Source organism: Ictalurus punctatus, chromosome 18, assembly GCF_001660625.3.
Source record: "Ictalurus punctatus breed USDA103 chromosome 18, Coco_2.0, whole genome shotgun sequence".
Lineage (NCBI taxonomy): Eukaryota > Metazoa > Chordata > Actinopteri > Siluriformes > Ictaluridae > Ictalurus > Ictalurus punctatus.
Genome location: NC_030433.2, coordinates 14,758,899 through 14,780,098, shown reverse-complemented (window position 1 = coordinate 14,780,098; position 21,200 = coordinate 14,758,899). Strand labels below are relative to the sequence as shown.

At 36.6% G+C, this 21,200-nt stretch overlaps 2 protein-coding genes across 3 annotated transcripts in view; both read right to left on the bottom strand.

Annotated features, from left to right (window-relative positions):
- Positions 1-915: 915 nt before the first annotated feature.
- snx12 (sorting nexin 12) lies at positions 916-9,871 on the bottom strand. 2 transcript variants are annotated; one of them, XM_053687706.1, is made up of 5 exons: positions 9,458-9,871; positions 6,128-6,223; positions 5,362-5,486; positions 3,412-3,502; positions 916-1,733 (listed from the first exon to the last, which is right to left on the bottom strand). In XM_053687706.1, the coding sequence occupies exons 1-5, from the start codon at positions 9,623-9,625 to the stop codon at positions 1,662-1,664; spliced, it is 552 nt and encodes a 183-aa protein (XP_053543681.1). In that variant the 5' UTR covers positions 9,626-9,871; the 3' UTR covers positions 916-1,661. The 2 variants fall into 2 exon arrangements, with proteins under 2 accessions (XP_053543681.1, XP_053543682.1); XM_053687707.1 differs by lacking the exon at positions 916-1,733 and adding an exon at positions 2,413-2,429 and having other exon boundaries at positions 9,458-9,870.
- Positions 9,872-10,957: 1,086 nt separating this feature from the next.
- LOC108278907 (porphobilinogen deaminase) overlaps positions 10,958-21,200 on the bottom strand; it is a 14,701-nt gene continuing 4,458 nt past the window's right edge. The window contains exons 5-14 of the mRNA XM_017492638.3: positions 19,196-19,251; positions 18,959-19,036; positions 18,307-18,384; positions 18,015-18,090; positions 16,905-17,018; positions 14,959-14,997; positions 14,682-14,801; positions 14,495-14,548; positions 12,828-12,914; positions 10,958-12,552 (exon numbers count right to left, since the gene is read on the bottom strand). Coding sequence (XP_017348127.1) covers positions 12,379-12,552; positions 12,828-12,914; positions 14,495-14,548; positions 14,682-14,801; positions 14,959-14,997; positions 16,905-17,018; positions 18,015-18,090; positions 18,307-18,384; positions 18,959-19,036; positions 19,196-19,251 — 876 coding nt within the window. The 3' untranslated portion in view covers positions 10,958-12,378. The remainder of the gene's footprint in view (positions 12,553-12,827; positions 12,915-14,494; positions 14,549-14,681; positions 14,802-14,958; positions 14,998-16,904; positions 17,019-18,014; positions 18,091-18,306; positions 18,385-18,958; positions 19,037-19,195; positions 19,252-21,200) is intronic.

Genomic DNA, 21,200 nt, shown 5'->3' with positions numbered 1-21,200 from the left:
AGTATCGGCACTTTGTAATAGTAACTTTTATCACACCAGTTTCTCTGTAACTGCTGAGCTTCTCATCTTATTAACTTCGAGCGAGAGAGAGAGAGAGAGAGAGAGAGAGAGAGAGAGAGAGAGAGAGAGAGAGGCTGGCGAGATAATAGCTGCTACAACAGGAACAAACTTGTCCATCCATCTATATATCCCACTTATCCTACACAGGGTCGTGGGGGAGCCTGGAGCCTATTCCAGGGAACTTGGGCATGCAAGGTGGGGGACACCCTGGATGGGGTGCCAATCCAATGCAAGGCACAATTGCACCCCCATTCACACACCATGGACAATTAGGACAATCAGCCTGCAACAGGTCTTTAGACTGGGGAGGAAAACCCCCAAAGCACAGGAAGAACAAGCAAACTCTGCGCACACAAGGCGGAGGCGGGATTTGAGCTCCAACCCCAGAGATGTGAGGAAAGCATGCGAAACACTAAGCCACTGTGTCCCCCTCTTCATAAAGTCATCATTCACAACTCCAAATTTTATTGAAATATTAATGATCTCTTCTGAGTGGTCAATGATGGTTAATTATTATTATTATTTTTAAAAAAGAAGTTGCTTTTTGACTGATAAGTTGTTTCATTAATTTGCCCACCCTCCTAGATGTTGCACAAACAGGGGGAAGTGTGCTTACTGCCCCATTTAGCTGCAATAATAACTATGGAGTGGTCAAAACCAAGAACTACAACAAGCACTAATAGAAGTCCATTGGTGAAGGAATCACACTGTCCTATAAACATTTTCAGTGAAGCAGAGGACCGGACTAAAAGATAGGGTTGCCATGATTGCAGTTTTTTACTCCACAACCTCAAAAAACAAATACAAACCATGTTATGAAGTGAATACCACAGAACAAATAAAAGTACAACTTAATCTAGTTGGAATAAAGCAGGCAGAGTGAGTTTAATTCAAGGGGCAGGAATAACAGGACAATTCATGAAAATGAAGAACTACTACACTTGGTACAAGATAAATGTATATAGTTTTGAATCAGCAATATTATAAATTTATAAAAAGAAGAAATGATCTTGATAAGGATGTCAGAGGGACAGTTGGCCTCAGTGATTTTCATTGTGATTAAAGGTGTACAGTCCCAACCGCAGTGATCCGACACAAACATATAGAGAAGCCAAGACGACGTACAATGATGCAACACTTACTCTATGATTTTGATTTATATATGTGTATGGGTAATTGTTTGGAAGGTGCAGAAATGAAACATGGAATGTTGAACAAGAATGATATGTGGTCCCAATTTCACTCCTCATGTCTACCATGCTACATTTTGAACACACATCAATTTTGAAATATGCGGCAAATGAGGCTTACTGGATGCTGATGTACACGACGAGGGCAAAGACAGAGTCCAGGGTCTGGGCTACTTATGGTACATGTTCCTTACCGTGAATTGACAACACTTCTGGCACTTCAAGAAACAATTCATTCATGCAACGTGAGATTCTCGTGCAGTCTATTGTCATTATTATTGGGCTTCTAAACGATTTAGCTTTTTTTAATTATTTTTTTAAAGAAAATAAAGCCTGAACAGCAAAACAATTAAGACTGTTCTTTTTCGAATTGGGTTCAGTGTTTTCTTTAAGAGCACCTGAGTAAGCGTGCTAGGCAAGTAAAAGCACAGAGATGAGGCAGTCTTCTGAGGGGAGGAGGCGCCTTACTGTCTTACATAGCATCTGAGAATAGAAGTGGAAAAAAACAAAACAATGACATGACACCTGCAGGAGCACATGTTCTCATGACAGTAACAGAAATAACTAACTAAATAAATGCTGCTTAAGAGAACAATCTAGAACACTATTCAGACTAACACTGACTAAGTCAGTGCTTATTTACTTTGTGAAATAATACAGTTATCAGTATGTTCCATATGCCCCATAGTATTAGTTTGAATTGTACATTCGAAGCGATTAAAATACTCCAAGTTAATGCAGAGCTGGCGATTGTGGTGCTGTAAATGACAAGTTGAAATATAAAAGCCAAGCATAACCCAACTGCTCTTTAAAAATAAATTAAATCAATCAATAAAAAAACTTACCTGATTTTTTTTTTACATTCATGCAATCAAGACATGCAAAACAACTTGCAAAGAAAAAAAAAAAAAGAAAAAAAAGGGGGAAAAACAAACAAACCCTAGTCTTTTTACTAGCTGCCATTGACAGATGAGTGACAAGCAGAAATAAATTAGCAAAGCAAAATGGAGGACAGAAATGACAGCGCCTGCTGTAGTCAGTCAGTATGGGTGATGAGTATGCGTTTCTTTAGCATTACAGAATTAGGATTCATGCAGACACTGGTTTTCGCCAACAATAATTTACAACATTATGATTTTCAAAGTGAAGAAAAACCTCAAAAACTTACTTCATTCATACCTAAAATAGAAGAGAGAATAAATAAGGTAAGAAGAAAATGACTCATTAAGTGATTTCTGCTTTCAGTAAATCTCACTAAAAAAAAAGCACTCGCTATTTCGTTACACTTTATTTACAGACAAACTTTCACAGGCACAGATTGATTAACACAGGAAGAGAACATAAATATAGTCATTCTGAGGAAGAAATGACTCGACTTTGGCAGGACAACTTTTACAAAGTTGGCAAATACTTTGTCCTCTAGGAAGTGATGTTTGACTCTTTCACAATACAGTCACCATTACATGATTCAAGCAGCTGTCATCTGATACCACCTCACAACAGGTACATTCGTTTAATTTCTTGGAAAAAAAAAAAATCCCATAATGCTCTCTGACTAAGATGCATACACAGAACACTTTTACCTTATCAGTGCAGAATGCTAAGTCCTTACATGTTTTGATCAGTAATTGCAATACTTGTAGAGCGAGAACTGTTATTCTAATAGTTTAGATTTGAGTACCACATGTAACACATGCAATACATAATCTCGGCTTTCTATTTCTACGTGTTCTTTATAGTAAAAGTAAGTAATTATGAATTTCTACTGGGGGTGGGGGATGAAGAGAGTGCATGCTCTCCATTCTCCTAGTACTGACCCAGACATCTACCTGAGAGGACAAAGAAATGAGCCAACCATCTTTGTTTAGTGCTACAGCGTTCAGGTATGATCATATAATAATGCACACACCCACCCACCCTCCAAGATGTACAGTGATGTAAAACAAATACACCGTGTGTGTAAAGAGAAACTCTCAGACACGTGCACAAATCATCTGGCCAATAGGTTCAAGTCCTGCATTGTTTTACGATGCATCTAGCTTTACTTGGTGCAAAAATAAACGTTACTCTGCACTTTGCAGATGAGTGGGGATAGAAGATGAGAACAGGAGAAAGAAGAGCCCGCCCCAAGTCCCACTTTTGTAAAGCCCTACTGCCGTACTTTTCCAGGGATGTAGTTGCGATCGATGCTCTCCTCCTGCAGGAACATGTGAAGACAGCGCTCGTTCTGAGCCAAGGGATGACCAGCAATTCTGAACACAAGGGCAGAAGAAAAAAAAAAAAAAAAACCAACAACAGAAAAACACTTTTGGCCAAATGTCACCATATTTTCATAATTAGATACTTATTATTAGCTCTAACTTCTGCTGTAAATTCAGACATTTGTGAATTTTTTCTGCTGTTTTCTTATAGAAAATAAAATATTTGGTTGAGGTGATGTCAGAGTTTGCCTTCTTTTTACTCAACTGTACCCTGAACCACTGACTTCTTTCCTGCTTACTTTGCCTCTTCGCGCCTGACTGAGCAAATCCGCATCTAATTAGAAACTGTCACATTTTATATTAGAGGTTGACTGATTGGGCGGTACCTGCTGATAACTGATTAATCAACCGATAGTTTTTAAATTGCATACTGAATGAAAAAGTAAAATATTGCAGTAATTTTATGAACAAAAAAAAACAAAAAACAAACAAACAAACAAACAAACAAAAAAAACCCAGTAATGACTGTACCATGAAAATGTCCTGTACTTTTTTAATGAAATAAATATTTATATTAAAACTATTAATAAAGTATTAATACATATGAAAGTAAATAAAAGATATACTATCAAAAATGTGACAAAACAGACATCCAAAATGAATAAACACAAAACAACTTAATTTGTCAGCGATGGCTTTTATTTTGCGTCTAGAGGCCGCTCGTGTACTGTATAATGACAGCGACCTTTCTCAGCCGCTCTAACAGACGCAATCGGTGTAGATTTTTGCCAAAAACTGATAGGTCCAGCAATCGATTATCGGTGCCGATTAATCAGCAAAACCGATCAATCAGTCAACCTCTATTTAATATACACTATTTCAGTGTAATGTTTTGTGTGTGCAAATAGTGAGTAGTTCAAACACAATTTTATTTATTTATTTAAATAAGGAATGCAAATAAGCAGAGTGGCTGCACTACAACTGAGCTTCATGATTTACCTCTACTAAAGTAAAAGTTAAGGTATGTTAATATTTTATCTATTAAACTCATTTTTATAATACTGATCACTTACACATGGTCATGTTTAAAAGACAAGACCAATGATGAAATCTTAAACAGACTAATAGAAGAAAAAAAAAAAAAAAAATTAAAAAAATTCAACTAAAAAAAAAGATCAGATCTTGCAGAGCTTCACTGACGAAACTAATGATCCTAAATGGTTAATAAGCTGCTCAGTGCTGTGTGATAGTAGGCAGTTTAATAAAAGAACAGTATAGCTCATTTTAATCTGTTCATTAATCCAGATGTGCTATGTGAACAGCTTCTGCATGCTCTGCTGATCGATATACCTTGTGTAAAAATTGACACAATATGTACACAATATGCAATTTTAGCATATTTTTAGAGCTTTCAATGAGCTGCTATAAATGTGTAGAAAAAACAGCAGAACACCATGCAACACTCATGACTTGTGTGTAAACACATAAGCACTGAGAAAGCTTTACTTTGTCATACATTATTTTCTGGTGCATAGTCCTGAGCAGACAAAAAATTTGACATTTTTCTACCTTTTAGCTATAATTAAATCATAGTTATATATATATATATATATATATATATATATATATATATATATATATATATATATATATATATATATATATATATATATATATTAGTATACAACATAGGTAAACGCTTATTAACTGACATCTTCAGTATCCCAATCAAAAGAACTGTTGCCGGGACCTTTAAGATTACATACAAACTATGAAATTCTCCACAATAACTCCACAATTTTGCGATAACTGTTTTACTTTTCAATCTTCCGTACTGTTTGTTATAGTCAACATTTCATTATGAAGCTTTTCACATTAGTGAGTCGAACACTGTCGTCTTGACGGCTAACCTGTTGATGAACTGTTCGAGTCCGACTCTCCTCTCTTCAATGAACGACTCCTCAAATATTCCCTCGTCTCCACGGAAAGGGAGCTGTCTCTTCAGTGCCTTCCCAGGCAGAGGCGGAACGACAATCTACAAGACAGTGACGTGCATGTTTCAACTCAAGTCAAACCACAGGATAGGGAAGAAAAAAAAACAGAAAAAAGAAAAAAGGAAGCAGGTAAGGAAAACATAACCAAAACCACCCAACAGCAATTATAAGCAACTGATAGCCACAGTAATTTGGCATGTTACTATCATCTGTGTATATGTTCTCAACACAGCGACTGCCTCATTGAACACTTTTTACTTATAGCTGATCTCCCGTGTGAGCGCTTCCTTTTCAAAGTGCTAGTAGCAGACGATTCAGCCACCATAACTAGGAGGTTGACAAAAACTCTAAAGCTCTTAGGCTTCAAAAGCTCAAACCCTGCAGTTGTGTATCTGCAACGCTAAACAGTACTTTAACCAACTGCATCACCAATGGAGCTCCAAAACTCAGCTTTAGCCATCATGGTTATATACCACATTGTATTAAACTGACTTAAATTCCCTTACTTTATTAGCTGCATCTCCACTTTAGTACTTCTAAATAAATGAAAGCAGCAGAGCAAAAAAATCCATAAATTATGTGTATAAAACAGCCCATTTGTTGCACATATTAAATCACACAGTTAAGAAAATTCAACAATTTTCATGCCATCACTTTCATTCATATTACTTTATGAACTCACCTTACTGTCTCTTTCCAGCTCATTTTTCAGCCACTCAAAGTCGCTGTACCTTCTTCGTACACAAGATTCTTTCAACTTGAAAATGGGGAGGTTGGTCTGTTTAAAAAAACAAAAAAAACAAACACACAATGTTTTAGGTTATCACTTTGACTGACTTTGTTAAAGCCTGGTTTTTATCTCAAGCAGGGGATACTCGAATTCAAATTATATGTTGGCACCGTTAAGCCTTTCTCGCAGTACACTGGTGCTCCTTTACACCACCAGAATGGAAATCAACTTATTGGACATATTTCAATTAGTATAAACAAATAATAATAATAAAAAAATTGCAGCAAATCTGTTATAAGATTAGCCAGGACAGTGTTGGGTTTCTGTGTGTAAAGCATCATGACTGTGTTTAGCTGCTGGTGAGCAGGGCGAAGGGAAAGAGGAGGAGTAAGAGCCCCCTGCTGGGTAGAACATCGGTACAGAGATAAAACAGACAACAAAACTAAACTAAAACTACAAATAAACTACCACAATAAAATTAATATTCCAACCTAGTAGACTAGGTTAAAAAAACAAACAAAACAAAAACAAACAAAAAAACAAAAACAAAAAAAAACCCCCGTAAAATGTACCCTTGGAAAATGTTACTTTTCCCACGGAATAGAATGATTTGGACATACAAGTGAATACAATAAATACTTTTCAAAAGGTCATATTTGTTCTTGACACAACTGCCAACAAATTAGTAATGTATGAACACTCTATACTGTTTCCCTGTGTCCATCTGCTGGTAAAGTTTTATTATCAGATCTATTGCACTTCATTAAGACACATTTAAGCTTGGTGAGAAAAGAAGTCACCCCCAAACTTCAGCTGGATGCACTCAGATCCATGAACAAACTTTGTGCTGATAATATCATAAACCAAATCATACATGATGAACGCACAACTTCTCCAAAAGGAGCACACAAGTCATTACATTGTATTTCTATCGAGATAGAGACGTATCGAAACATATCGTTATTCTAGTTAGTGAAAGTTTCATACACAGTAATAAATATGTAAACCCATCCCTAAAATTGTAGTAATTAACCTTACACGCAAAACAGTTAAACTCATTAATAAGAGAGAAAAATGGGACATTTGGGATTATGAGCTTACTGTAAAGAAACAAAATGTTTACACGTAAAATATTTACAGTTGTGTGCAAGTTCAATTCAATTTTATTTGTATAGCGCTTTTTACAAGTCTGTCTACCCTTGAGACAAGATGAAATCAATTCAAATTAATTTACAGCAACACGGTGGGTTAGGTTTCACTCTTTCTCTGCAAATTTTAATAAATAAAATGATCAAAATAATATATAAAATATTAATAATAAACAATTAAAAATGCCCAAGATCACTTATGAATGTGATATAAAAATTCTGTAATAAGTCAGTAGATTTAGAGGGTCATTACAAAACCTGACTTCACTTTAGGGTTTGAAGCAGAACACACCTATATGTTCAGTGATAAGAATCAAATTTTCTTTCTTTCTTTATTTTCTTAGTAAATAAAATGCAAAACAGAGGTACACCATGGAGGCAAACTATGCAAATACTGTGGGTTTTTTTTTTTTTAATAATCTTTTTTAAATAATTTGATTGGCAATACTTTTAAGTATAATCTATATGGATAAAATTTATTCAGCTTTTTAAAAATACATTTTTGTATAATTTGTATTTTGTCATTTGAATTTCATCTTTAAGCATATAGTTTTAATTTTTTTATTTTAATTTTGAATTTTCCAGCACAGAAAAATTAAATCAACAGATAACAACTCAGATTTTAAGAAATTAACATTCCACACTATTAACACCCCAATAAACACCTCCCTCAAGTAACTACCTACAACTAAGAAAATGGAAAAACGTAATGTTAATGCCAAGCAGACAGACCTTTAACAATTTACAAAGAACACCACAGTATTAAAATTTTTTTTTATTTTTTTTTTTTTAATGGGGGTGGGGGGGATGCTCTGCTGAAACATCTAGAGAGTTACTAGTAATCATGTTACTGACGGGTTGCCAATTAACCTAATTAGTGGCAAAAGTTTCCTCCAGCTGTTTCTTTTTAGTAACACTTTTCCCGCCTTTTGTTGCCGTCCCAACTTTGAGACTCATTACTGCCATCAAATTCAAAATGACCTTATTTTTTTCCTTAAAATGGTACATTTCCTCAGTTTAAAAATTTGATATGTTTTATTGTGAATAACATATGCGTTTGAGATTTGCAAATCATTACATTCTGTTTTTATTTACATTTCACACAGCATCCCAACTTTTGGAATTGGGGTTGTATTTATTTTAAATAAATAACCTTATTGTGTTTCTTTTTTGAGTATAAAGTATAAAACTACGTTTAAATAACTTTTTGTAAACTTTATATTTGGTCATCAGAATGATTTCAAATAAACTTTGTACACTTTCTCGTTTTTATGTATAAAAATGTATATGGTTTTATTTTTTAATTTTTAGTATAAACTATTAACATAATGCTTAATTTTTTTTAGTATAAACAAATACACTTATTTAGTTCTATAAATAGCCTCTTTTTTTAGTATTAAGTATATGTATAGTTGCTTTTTTTCTTAAATAACCTTTTGTACAATTTCTTGTTTGTATTTATACATCAAGTTTTTATAAATAAGCTTTTTGCTTTTCTTTTTTGAGTATAAAATATGTACATCCAGTTGTGTCGTTAAAAAAGAGAACTTTTGCATACTTTCCCGTTTTCACTTTTTTTTGTATAAACGTAGCGCATATTTTATTTATATATATATATATATATATATATATATATATATATATATATATATATATATATATATCTTTTGTTTTAGTATAAATGTATATATCATGTTTTTTGTTAATGTTTTAAAAATAACTTTAGTAAAAGCTATGTAGATGTAATATGTAATAAGCTGTTGTACACTTTGGTGTGTTTGTGGTCACGGGTCTTCATTAATGAATCAGACTCGGGTTACAGCGCTAACGCTAACCAGCTAGCGGACTGTCAGAAAGCAACAGCGACTAGCTACAGCTGTTGAGCTAAAGGAAGAAATAAAGCCTAAACGGTACACTACATCGAAAACTACAGCTGAACCTGGACCAAATAACAGAAGTGTAGGAGTTTCACCAAACGTTAGAACTCTTTGGCGTCCTTTAGCCGCAGCTAACTCAGTAGCTAGCTATAGCAGTTTAGGCCAAATTCCAGACCTCTCCCTGCTAAACAACTTGCTGCCGTTAACCCGAACACAACCCAGCTTCAGATCCGCTCTCTCCATGTACACCAACGTACCCGCATCCGGACTTCGTAAGTGGTGAACCGATTCCGCCCGACTCCGATAGTTTGCGGGTCGTAGACGTCAATTTCCAGAAAATTACTCGGAGGTCCGTAAGCGTCCGTCAGGTCCTGCGGCTTGGAGTTTAACCGGCGAGTGTCGGCCACAGTGGCTTCGGACGTCATTATTACTGGCTAGGCTAGCTACTTCTGGATGTAGTCTAGGACACGCACAGTAAGCGTTTCTTTACTAAGACATTAAATCAGGGGTGAAAGAACAGACACCGAGACACCTTTAGTTGAAGCCTTCGAATTTGTTGCAGCTCAGCAACAGCACAGGAAATCCCTTCGACCGTGTGCGATTTCTTTTCTTTTTTTTCTTTTTTTTTTGCGGTGCTCTGCAAAGGCAGTGTTCAACGCCCGTAGGACTAACCCCCGAACTCTATCACAGCCAATCAGAGGCCTGCGTTCACAATGACTGACATGGCCGGATCCAATAGAATACTAAAACATGTCGAAGTGGGCGGGTTTAAGCCTATCAAGTTCATAGTCGAGATATTTGGAAGAATTTGAGATGGAAAACCGAATCTTTGGAAGTCAACAAGCTATTCGTGTAGTACACAATTGACTTTATTATATTATTATACTGCGTACACCAGTAACGATAGTGTTGTAAAAAAAATAAATAAATAAACCAACACGATTTATATACTATAATATATACTGAAGTTCAAAGATATTCACTTTATGAAGAATTTTAAACTCAGTAGTTTTATTTCATGATAGATAAAATGCATGAGTGTTCCAGTTTACATTTAATAAATCAACCTGCTGTTTAGGTTTTTTTTTTTTTCCTTCCGAAGATGTATTAGGAGCAAAAATGTGAAGTCCCCGAGTTTCGGTTTGTAAAACACTCCTCAACACAGATAAACCTGAATGTACTTACATAAACTTATATTCAATTGTGCCATAATCAGTTATTTTATGTCAGCACATAAGGTCACTAGTTCAATGTTTTTCATTCCAAACTTTCCTACTTTTTATTTTGGCTGATTAAGTTTGTGACTATTAAGTCAGTATGCCTGAACAGGCTGGGGGGTTTCAGTTCAATCCAGCAATTACTGGATGTAACTGAATGTGGAAAACTACAGGATTATTTTAAGTGTATACATTTTCAGACTACTATAAGACAGTGATTTAATGTATATGTTCTGTAACACAAATCCATAGCTGCTTAAGCAGTAATGGCATGAATATGAGCTCAAAAAAAATGTAATAGTAATCAGAAAATTATGCACACAACTTGTAAGATTTTCAAGAAACAAGGTTTCAGAGACAAGGTATTATATGTTACACTGTATATCATGTTGTTCTATGTATTGTTCTTTATCAGACTGAAACATCAGTATGGTTTTATTTTGTGTGTGTGTGTGTGTGTGTGTGTGGGATACTACACTGCAAGGTAAATGTAGCAATAAACACAATAAGTCAAATAAAGTTAAATTAACAACTTGACAATTAACCAAAAATAATCAACATTTAAAAGTAATTAAACAATAACAAGTAGATTAGATTGATCATATTTGTATAGTTCTAATCATATTTGGATGAAATTATGTGAAGCATGATCACATAAGCACTAATCAGTAATAATACATTCACAAACCGGAAGTAACATCTCAGAGAGTTTCATATGTGAAGGAAAATATAATGGGGAAAAACACACACCACGTTTCCATAGTAATTCAAGTTTCATTTGCACAGCGGCTTCAATTAGAAAATATTTTCTAAACCAAATTTCAACTTGTGATAGTATTACGTCAAAGGTCTACTGAAAAATAAGCTCATTCAAAATTAAGAAAAATGAAGTAAATAAGAAATAAGGTGTTTGGAGGTAAAATAAAAAGCAATCTGTCTTAAGGTTATCAGATACATTGAGATCATATTGCGCCATCATGTATAAAATGATTATCACTTAAACAAAGCAGCTTCACGGACAGTCAATTTGGAAACACCAATCAGCCTATAACGCATGTCTTTGGACTGGGGGCGGAAACCGGAGTACCCGGAGGAAACCGCCGAAGCACGGAGAGAACATGCACACGCAGGGTAGAGGTCAGATTCAAACCCCGAACTCCGAAGGTGCGAAGCAAACGTGCTAACCACCGTGCCCCTCCACAGCACAGCACTTTTGAAATCTCAAATCTGATTGGTCAGACAGTGTTGATTAATTTTCTACTCCAGCAGCTCTGACAGTAGTGCTGTAATTTAAAGCACAGGTTTATATGAACGTGCTTATTTAAATACATTATTCTATAGTAACAACCTGTACCGGAACTGGTACACCACATAAACTGATTAAAAATTGCAGGTGTAGTTGGTGATTTGATGAACTTTTTCGCTAAGATGTTTATTTAGCATTTATGGAAGGAGTCTCCAGTGTTAGTGCTCTTTGTAACAGTCATAGCGGTAAAACTTAAAGCTGTAAGTTTTCCCGAAACAGGAAAGTAGGGAGGGCATCGTGGTTTCTTGGCAACTTGACAAATTGCTTTTTAAAATTTTTTTTTTTTTTTAAAACTATTATTACCTTCACTGAGAGTATGGTTAGGGAACATCCGTTTATAACTGATATACCAGAAGTGACGTTCCATAACCATAAATTATAAACTATAAAAGTGTCATTCTTTAATAAATAGAAAATTGTCAGCTTTGGCAAATTGCTGTTATATAAGAGGAATAAAACACTTCGGACATGATGTTATTGGAAAATAGTCAACTTCAGGGTGTTAACAGTAATCCCGCTTCACACCACGCCGTCGTTGATTATTTTCCTATAACAGCATTCCACTGTAAAGATATAATAAAGAATGCATGTATTCACGTTTGACACGGCGTTCACAGTCGGCTGCTGGACGATGGAATGAAAACAACAAACAAATCTACCGCGAATCATTAAGCTGTCTGGCTACAATCAGAATCTCTTTGGCTCCTTTGCTAAGCAGCAGATTGGCGAGGTTCACGCCGAGCTTCTCAGCTGCGTCCTGAGCCGCTCCCGACACCTTCAGCGCTGTGACTCCCACACGTTGCACTCCCTCATCAACCTTCTCCTGCTCCTAAACCAGGCAGTGATGTCCGAACATAAAAATGGGGAGTGATTTCACTTGAAAAACTCTGCTCATTATGCAAATGTTGTTTTAATGGAGTTCAATCACATGCTTGATCACTAGATTAGCTGTCCTGCAATTCTGATGTTTTTTTAAAATCAGTATTAGTCCATAGCACTTAAAAATGTAATTTACTCTGTATAATGCAATGTAACATTTTCTATCTATAGTGTGAAATAATGATAACAATGTGGGAAAACTGTAATATTTGGACTAATACTAACCTGATCCTCAGACTCAATGCTGGTCTGCATGGTCTCCTTCAGGCTGTCTGAGCCATCTAAACTGTACACTGCTCCTGTCAGATACAACTGAAAAATAGCAACACAAACACAAGATCAGGAAAAATACTTCCTGTGGCTATTTAGGCTGTGTTCCTGCATGAACTATTGCAACGAATCTCATTGGTAATTATTCAGGAAGGGTTTACAGAGATGTTTTTATGTAAATCTTGGTGGGGGCAAAACTAAGGTCAGGGTTAGGGGTTGATTTATGTGTTGACATAGCATTAATAATTATTTCAACGGAAGAGCCACTTTAATTTCAAAAGGGAGTTAAGACAAATTCAGATTCTTTGGTCTCTCTCTCTCTCCCTCTCTCTCACACACACACACACATACATACATTGTGATGTGCAGTGAAATGCTGTTTACGGATTTAGAGTATTTACATAAAAGAGAGGGTGCATCTCAATCAGCTCCTAAGTTCAGTAGTCAGGGCACTGATCAGGGAGTCGGCCATTTTAAGGGCTGTCTCAATCACAAAATCATTCCAGTTGGATCCACTGGATCGTTTGCTCCCTGAAAAAAATCCCAAAATGCACCTCAAAAGCCAGGCAGCATCGATGCTCACGGTGTTCTCTTACTGGAAACAACGTCATATTTTCTGAAGCCTCTCAGCTCGAAGGAAAATGGTGGATGAACTCTCAGCCAACTTTTTCTACAAATTTAAGTAGCTTGATATTGAAGCACTGGATTACTTATCCATCCATCCATCTTCTATACCGCTTATCCTCTTCAGGGTCACGGGGAAACCTGGAGCCTATTCCAGGGAGCATCAGGCATAAGACGGGGTACACCCTGGACAGGGTGCCAATCCATCGCAGAGCACACTCACATACACATACACATTCACACACCCATTCATACACTACGAACACTTTGGACACGCCAATCAACCTACCATGCATGTCTTTGGACTGGGGGAGGAAACCGGGGTACCCAGAGGAAACCCCCACAGCACGGGGAGAACATGCAAACTCCACACACAGGGCCACGGAGGGAATCGAACCCCCGACCCTGGAGGTGTGAGACGAACGTGCTGACCACTAAGCCACCGTGCGCCCTATGATTACTTATGTTAGCCATTTTTTAGTTTGTTTGAGTCAAACGTCTTTCAAGTATGTAATAATTTAAATAAATAAATAAATAAATAAATACATAAATAATTTACTAGCGAGTCTACGATCCTTCTTGAAATACCATGAAAAACGTGATTAAGCGAACAAATTTATTTGACAAACAAAACAAATATTTTACGTTTGCCAGTGGTGAAGTTTTACAACGCAAGTACATAATCATGTCACCAGAAATTGAGTTATCAGTGTCCCAATGTGTAGGGAACCAGGGTCCATACCAGTGCCTGAACTCGTGTACACGATATACTGATTCACGACCTAGGGAGCTGATTGAGACGCTCCAAGAATTTACTAGCACTGAAGTAGGAAAAAAAAACTATAATAATATAATATAAAGGATACAAACGATAGATGGGGTTGGGGTTGGGGGGGGGGGGGGGGGGGGTACTGTATGAGGAATAGTGTGTGTGTGTGTGTGTGTGTGTGTGTGTGTGTGTGTGTGTGTGTGTGTGTATGTGTGGTGTGGTCTTCTACCTGAGAATCCTTCACTTCAGTGTAAACAGCAACTGGAACACTGCATCCTCCTTCCTGAAATGAAGCAACACATTACAACCATAAAAGAGCTTAAGGAGAAATGAGCTTAAGAAGAGAGAAGTGTGTGAATGAGTGTGTGAATGAGTGAGAGAATCCAGAGCACCCCAGGTTACAGCAGAATACTTACCAGGCGTTTGAGGAACGCTCTCTCAGCAATACAGCACAGCACTGTGTCCTGATCATGCAGCACCGACACCATCTCCAGGATGTCCTCATCACAAGCTCTCACCTCCACAGCCAGAGCTCCCTGAGACACACCACAGCACGCACACACACACACACACACACACACACACACACACACACACACACACACACACACACACACAAAATACTCTACTATAAAGGACTGCCCAGAGCCAAATCAATACACTCACTAGAAAACAAGCATCAAGGAGACCCACCTGTCCAACCGCATACATGCAATCATCAGGACCAAGGATCTGGAACAACATGGAAAACACACAAGTAAGAATACTGATATAAACATTGAATTCAATTTAAATTGCATAATTTACTTTTCAAAATCGCTTTACAGAAATCCAGAAAAAACTCCTTGAGACATGAGGAAGAAGCCTTGACTCATAAGGAAATGCATCCTCTTTCTAGCCAACAATACTGAACGTTCAGGGAACATTTGGTTGTGGTTCCTGAAACATTCTGAGAACAACAGATCTTCTTTAGTTCCCATTTTGTTTATATACAATGTTAGCAATTTGTTGTGGTTCAGAGAATGTTCACTTGACTAATGCTTGATTTTGCTAACCTTTAAAGTATTTGAACCACTCAGGAACCTTTCAGTAACCCAGAATGATTCGGAGAATATTCTCCTATCCCTATACAACCCTGTTACTATCTATTGTAATTTCTATGTAAATGTGATAGATAGATAGATACATACATACATACATATGGTCCTGTTATATGACCATCAAAGAATATTTTGAACATTTCCAGAAGGATAGGTTGCAATTACAAAAAAGGTACGTTCACACATACAGCGACAACTTTTAGCAGCAAGAAAACTGGTTTGTTGCTTAATGTGGAATGCTATTTGTACCACCCACATAAATGTTACTATGGAAACCAGTAGTAAGAACGCCTACTGGTGACTTCATAGTACAGCAACTGGTGACTTGTTGCACTAAAAATCGATGCATGTGTGAACAAACCTTAAGTTGTCATATAATCAAAAGAGATCATCATGTTTTAATGTTCCACCGAGGGTTAGGGAACAGAGCTGAATTTGTTAACCAAAATTCCCAGAATGTTATTAAATGGTTCCCAAAAAACAACCAAATGCTAACGTTAGGGAAACACTCTGTGTTTGCTGGATTCACCGGATAATGGGATTATAAATCGTTACGCTTCACGAAGTACACTGCAAAGTCAAACAGCACCAAGTGTATCGAAAGGTTGTTCAGCACAAGCATATTGTGAATAAGAGTCCAGGACCAGCAGAGGAAATTCTTTATGCTCACAGTAGCAGTTCTTATTTACAAACCAATAGTAGGTGAGTCAAAGGTGCAAAAGCACATAAATAAATCAGGCAAGTGAGAGAAGCCACTGAATAACTAAAGAGGTGCATTACTACAGCACAGTTAAAGTGTTACAACATTAGAACACAACCACATCCATATTCCAGACACTCAGACAGTATCAGTCACCTCCAAGTGCTAATAAAAAAGATAGATTTTGATGGATGTACTTAAAAGCGGCATGTCTAATAAAACTGAACAAATAAAATAAAATAAAACAAAAGGATAATCATAAATAATCCATCTAAACAGTTTGTCCTTCTGACTATTAGAGCTGAGAAAACGACACAGCCTCTGACTCAAGTCACACATCATGCACTATATGCTTAGTCTATAAACTGTGTAATTGAATATCGAGTACCAGGTATTTTGTACATCTCAAATTGAACACTAAGTGGAAATGACAACACAGAATCGCACACAATATCACAACCATATCAAAAACAACTGCCAAAAAATCCAACCCAAAATGTTCACTCTAAATGTTTTGTGTTCTTAGATGTCAATCATTTCAGAAAAATTCTAATTGAAGTAGAATGTGGCCAGTAAGTGTACATCATCAGGGGATTAAATATGCATGATTTATTCAATTTCCCCCCCATCAAGATTTTACTACTTGCTCTGAAAGAATGAAAAATACACAATTTCAGACAGCTTTTTAGATGTTTTTACATTTGGGTCCCACCATAGGAAGTAATTCAACCAGTTTGGTTTAATTAAACAAGCATAATAAACCTAACCTTAAATGATTGTAAGGGTGCACTAATAAGAGGGGAACTTTGAGCTTTTTGAAGACAGAAACACAGAGATACCTGGCTGATTCTTCTTTCCCAGCCCATCCTCTTCAGTCCAGCTGCAGCCAGAATAATAGCAGCAAAGTCACTGCTCTCATCCAGCTTCTTCAGGCGAGTGTTGAGATTACCTCTCTATGACACCTTGCTAAGGTAATGTTCATCTGATAATGTTCTAAATTGCTTCGAAGATATTTAACTTTTTTTTTTAAAACAAACAAACAAACAAACAAACAAACAAACAAACAAACAAACAAAAAAACAATTAAATGAAAGCAAAACCAAAAGTTCTGATATTAGGTTCCTCCATTTCCTCTTTACCTGACCTGGTTGCCAAGTTAGGTCCTCAGTCATCGAATGTACAAGATCATGTCAGGAGTCTTGGAGTGATTTTAATCATCATTACTTTTCAACAAGCAAATCAGTACTGCTGTCAAGGGTAGCTTTTCTGATCTGAGATCTGATCTAGTAAAGACCTGGAAATTGTGATCACGGTTAGACTAACGCAACTCATTGTACAGTACATTGGTCTCTTGCAAACTGCGTTATCCCACCTACAGGTGGTTCAAAATGTGGCAGCTACGCTTTTAACAGGGTCAGGAAAGAGGAATCACATTCCCTCTGTATTAGCGTCTCTACATTGGCTTTCCATGAAATTCAGATTTGATTTAAATTTTCTGCTTTATTAAAATTTAGCGCTCAGGTCTTCTGATCAACTTCTTTTGAGAGTTCTTCACTGTCATTATAGAACTAGAGGCGATCGTGCCTTTGTGCTGTGGTGCCTTTTCCTCTTTGAAAATGTGTTTTATTCTTTTGAATAGGTCCATTAATAGGTTGACATAGGTAAATACTTGATGTTGTATTTAAAAGATATCCATTTGTTAATTATTATTAATTTATTTTGTTTAATTATTATTATTATTATTAGTATACATGTGTATGTATTGTTTGTACCGTCTGTGTTTATGTATGTACCATCATTGTTTATCTGTTTGATCGATCTGTAAAGCACTTTGGGACAACATCTGTTGTTTTTAAATGTGCTCCATCAATAAAGGTGGACTTGACATTCTGATTTGATATATTTAAGCAAGAAATCAGCAGAGTGGAAATAAAGCATTAGAAAGATACAATGTCCTTAAATTCCAGGTGAGGAAACCGTTTCTTTAGCTGCGCAGCCCGGCGAAGGGAACTCGTGCCTATAATACTAAATAAGGAACATTCAAGACATCTTATTTCCACATGAAACAAATCAATTCAAAAAACAGAAAACTTAAAAACACAGAACAGATGATAAAGCAGCATTTGTATTTCCTCATTTGTAAGTCGCTTTGGAAAAAAGCATCTGCTAAAGGAATAAATTAAATGTAAATGTAAAGAACCACTACAGGACACTGTTGGTGTAATAGAAGACCCATCATACCTCTTGTTTGGCAGTGAATCAAGACATTTCGCAACACTTTTGGGGTGCAAAACTACTGCATCAGAGGGGTTTTCTCGCCTTTGGAGGAAATAAATATGTTCGTTAAATAGGTTGGCATCATCAGCTATGTGCAATGTTCATTTTGCTATGGCATGCTGTTCTTTAAAAACTTGATCAAATCATGAAAAAAGCACTCTTAGCGACAAAGATTTTAATCATCTTCAGGCAGTCTGACTGCTTTTACTGCTGAATTTGGTAAAGTGGCTCTTTGCCAAAGTGAGATTTACGAGTGGACTCCAAGGCAAGGTTAAAAAGTAGCCTAAATAAAAACATTTCCACATCATTTTGGTCAAATTTTTAGAATTTCGGCACAGCAGCATCTGGTAGGTTTTCCCAGACCTCTACACAAATACATATTCACCTCTAAATGACCATTTTTTTTAGTAGTGTTAAAGCAACTGGACTGGACCTGGCCAATTCTACTATAGATTATATAAATGAACAAAACCTACTGTCAGCTGTTTGACCATGTAGTTCTGCTCAAACAAACTTTGCATCATGAAAGGAACCATAGGCCGAGGAACATCTAAAAGACTTTAAACCCAGCCCTTGTGTTTTCTCAGTACAGAGGACATACTTTTGTTCTACTTACTTAAGGACGGCTCCTATAGTAAAACCCACAGGAAGACTCGTGGGCAAGTCTTTCAAAGAGTGGACGACCAGGTCAACCCTGTGAAGACATGAAGATCAACAGCATCTTTCATACTGACACACACACACACAAAAAAAAAAACCCAGTGTGTCTCAATACACATCAAACACCTGGTGCTGAACATGGCTACTGAACATAACACTCAGCAGATGTCAAGATCATCAAAGGTGTACTTACTCTTTTCTTTCCAAAGCATTCTCTAACTCCTTTGTGAAGAGACTCTTTTCCCCAATCTTTGACAGAGAAAATAAATGCTGTGAGATTATATACCAGGGAAAACAACACAAAACAAATGGCAAACATATTACACATGCAGTTCTGCCATTCTAACATGGTGACATGTAGCTTTGAGTGGCTCAAGAAAATCCAGACTAGAGCATGTCTGTAATGATCACATGACATTTCAGCTGGCTGTTACTCGTCACAAACATATTGCATCTTTTCTATTGAATTAGTCACTTTTGTTATACAACAATACAGTGAATACAATGTATACAGTGTAATAATGCATATATACAGCTGTTTATTAACACTGAAAATAATGAAATTAAATTTCTGGCTTTCTGAAGTCTAATTATGCAGAAATTGATGTCAGAGTGCGTTTTGACCTAGGGAATCAAGGGATGACTGGCTTTTAAATTTTGGACACACAGTTAAAAAATAATGCTTCCAAATTAGTCGCAAATTTGACCTGAGGGTAGCACTACAGTGTTGGCAGCACTTGGCCAAAATTTGGTCACAATATTCTTCAGACCCTCCCCAGTCAGTGTGCCAAATTTCACCACTTTTTACCAGACGATTCTATTGGCTGCCATAGACAACCTAGCCAGAAGAAGAAGAATTAAAGCTGCAAGCAGCATTTTCAGGGGCCAAACACCAGAACTCGGAGAGCCGCACACTCATAGTTGCGCTCTGCATAAGCAATCACAGGAGAGAATAGGCAAAGGCCTTGCTTTTACAAGACAAACTAAATCAATAAATAAATATATAAACTTATATACTGGATAATACTGTACTATGTTAATAAATAATGCAGGATTCTGTACTAATGTACTAAATATTGTTATTTATAGCAAGTTATAGCTCAAGCAGCCCAATCACTCCACTAAGCATTACTTGATTACATGTCAGGGTAAAGGAATAAAACACAACAGGGTGTGCAGTTATAGGAAAATAATCAATGATAAGGTGGTGTGATGCCGGCCAATGTGAAGCGTAGTATGACTGTCATCACCCAGAAGTTATTCAATTATTTTCCAATAACAGCATGTCACAATGTGTTTTATTCCCATTATACCACAGTCATCTGGCAATTTTTATTTTATTTCTCGGCAGATCAACGAGACATGGTAATTGTTGTTTTTTTTTTTTTTTTTTTTTTTTTACAGAAAGCTTCACCATATCAATGATTCTACGTTCTTTCTTCGTTAAATAACAGCGTGGTTATTAAACAGCACCATCTTTGAGATGAGACGTTAAACCGAGGTCCTGACTCTCTGTGGTCATTAAAAATCCCAGGACACTTAGCATCAAAGAGAAGACACTGTATACCCCAGAGTCCTGGCGAAATTTCCCACTGGCCCTTCAATATAATGGCCGCTAATAATCTCCATCCCTGAACTGCTGATGTGTGGTGGGCGTTCTGGCGCATTATGGCTGCCGTCAGATCATCCAGGTGGATGCTACACACTAGTGGTGGTTGATGATACACACTGCAAACCCCCCACCCCCCACTTTGTAAAGCGCTGTGAGTGTCTAGAAAAGCACAATATAAATGTAACTGTAATCTGTTTATTACTAGGTTGTTATCATAGAAACAAAAACATCAGAATGAGCATATTAATATAAATCTGTGATTTGCCTTCCAGCTGGAATTACTCTCGTACTCTTATTCTTTTAATTGACACCTTCAGACCAATCATATTCAAGAACTGAACTGTGCTGTGGTATGACAGTGATGATAACATAATCGTGCAGCGATTTGATTATATCAAGAGTAAACATTGTGTTGATACTACATGCCATGGAATCTAATAATTAAATCACGGTCAGCTCGAATAACTACAATTGGATGATTATGGAATAATTGTGACAGTATTACATCAGAGCTGCCCTCTCCATTTATTAATTGTCATTGATTAATTCTTTGAAATTTAAACCGTTTTCGCCTGTTGAATCGAAC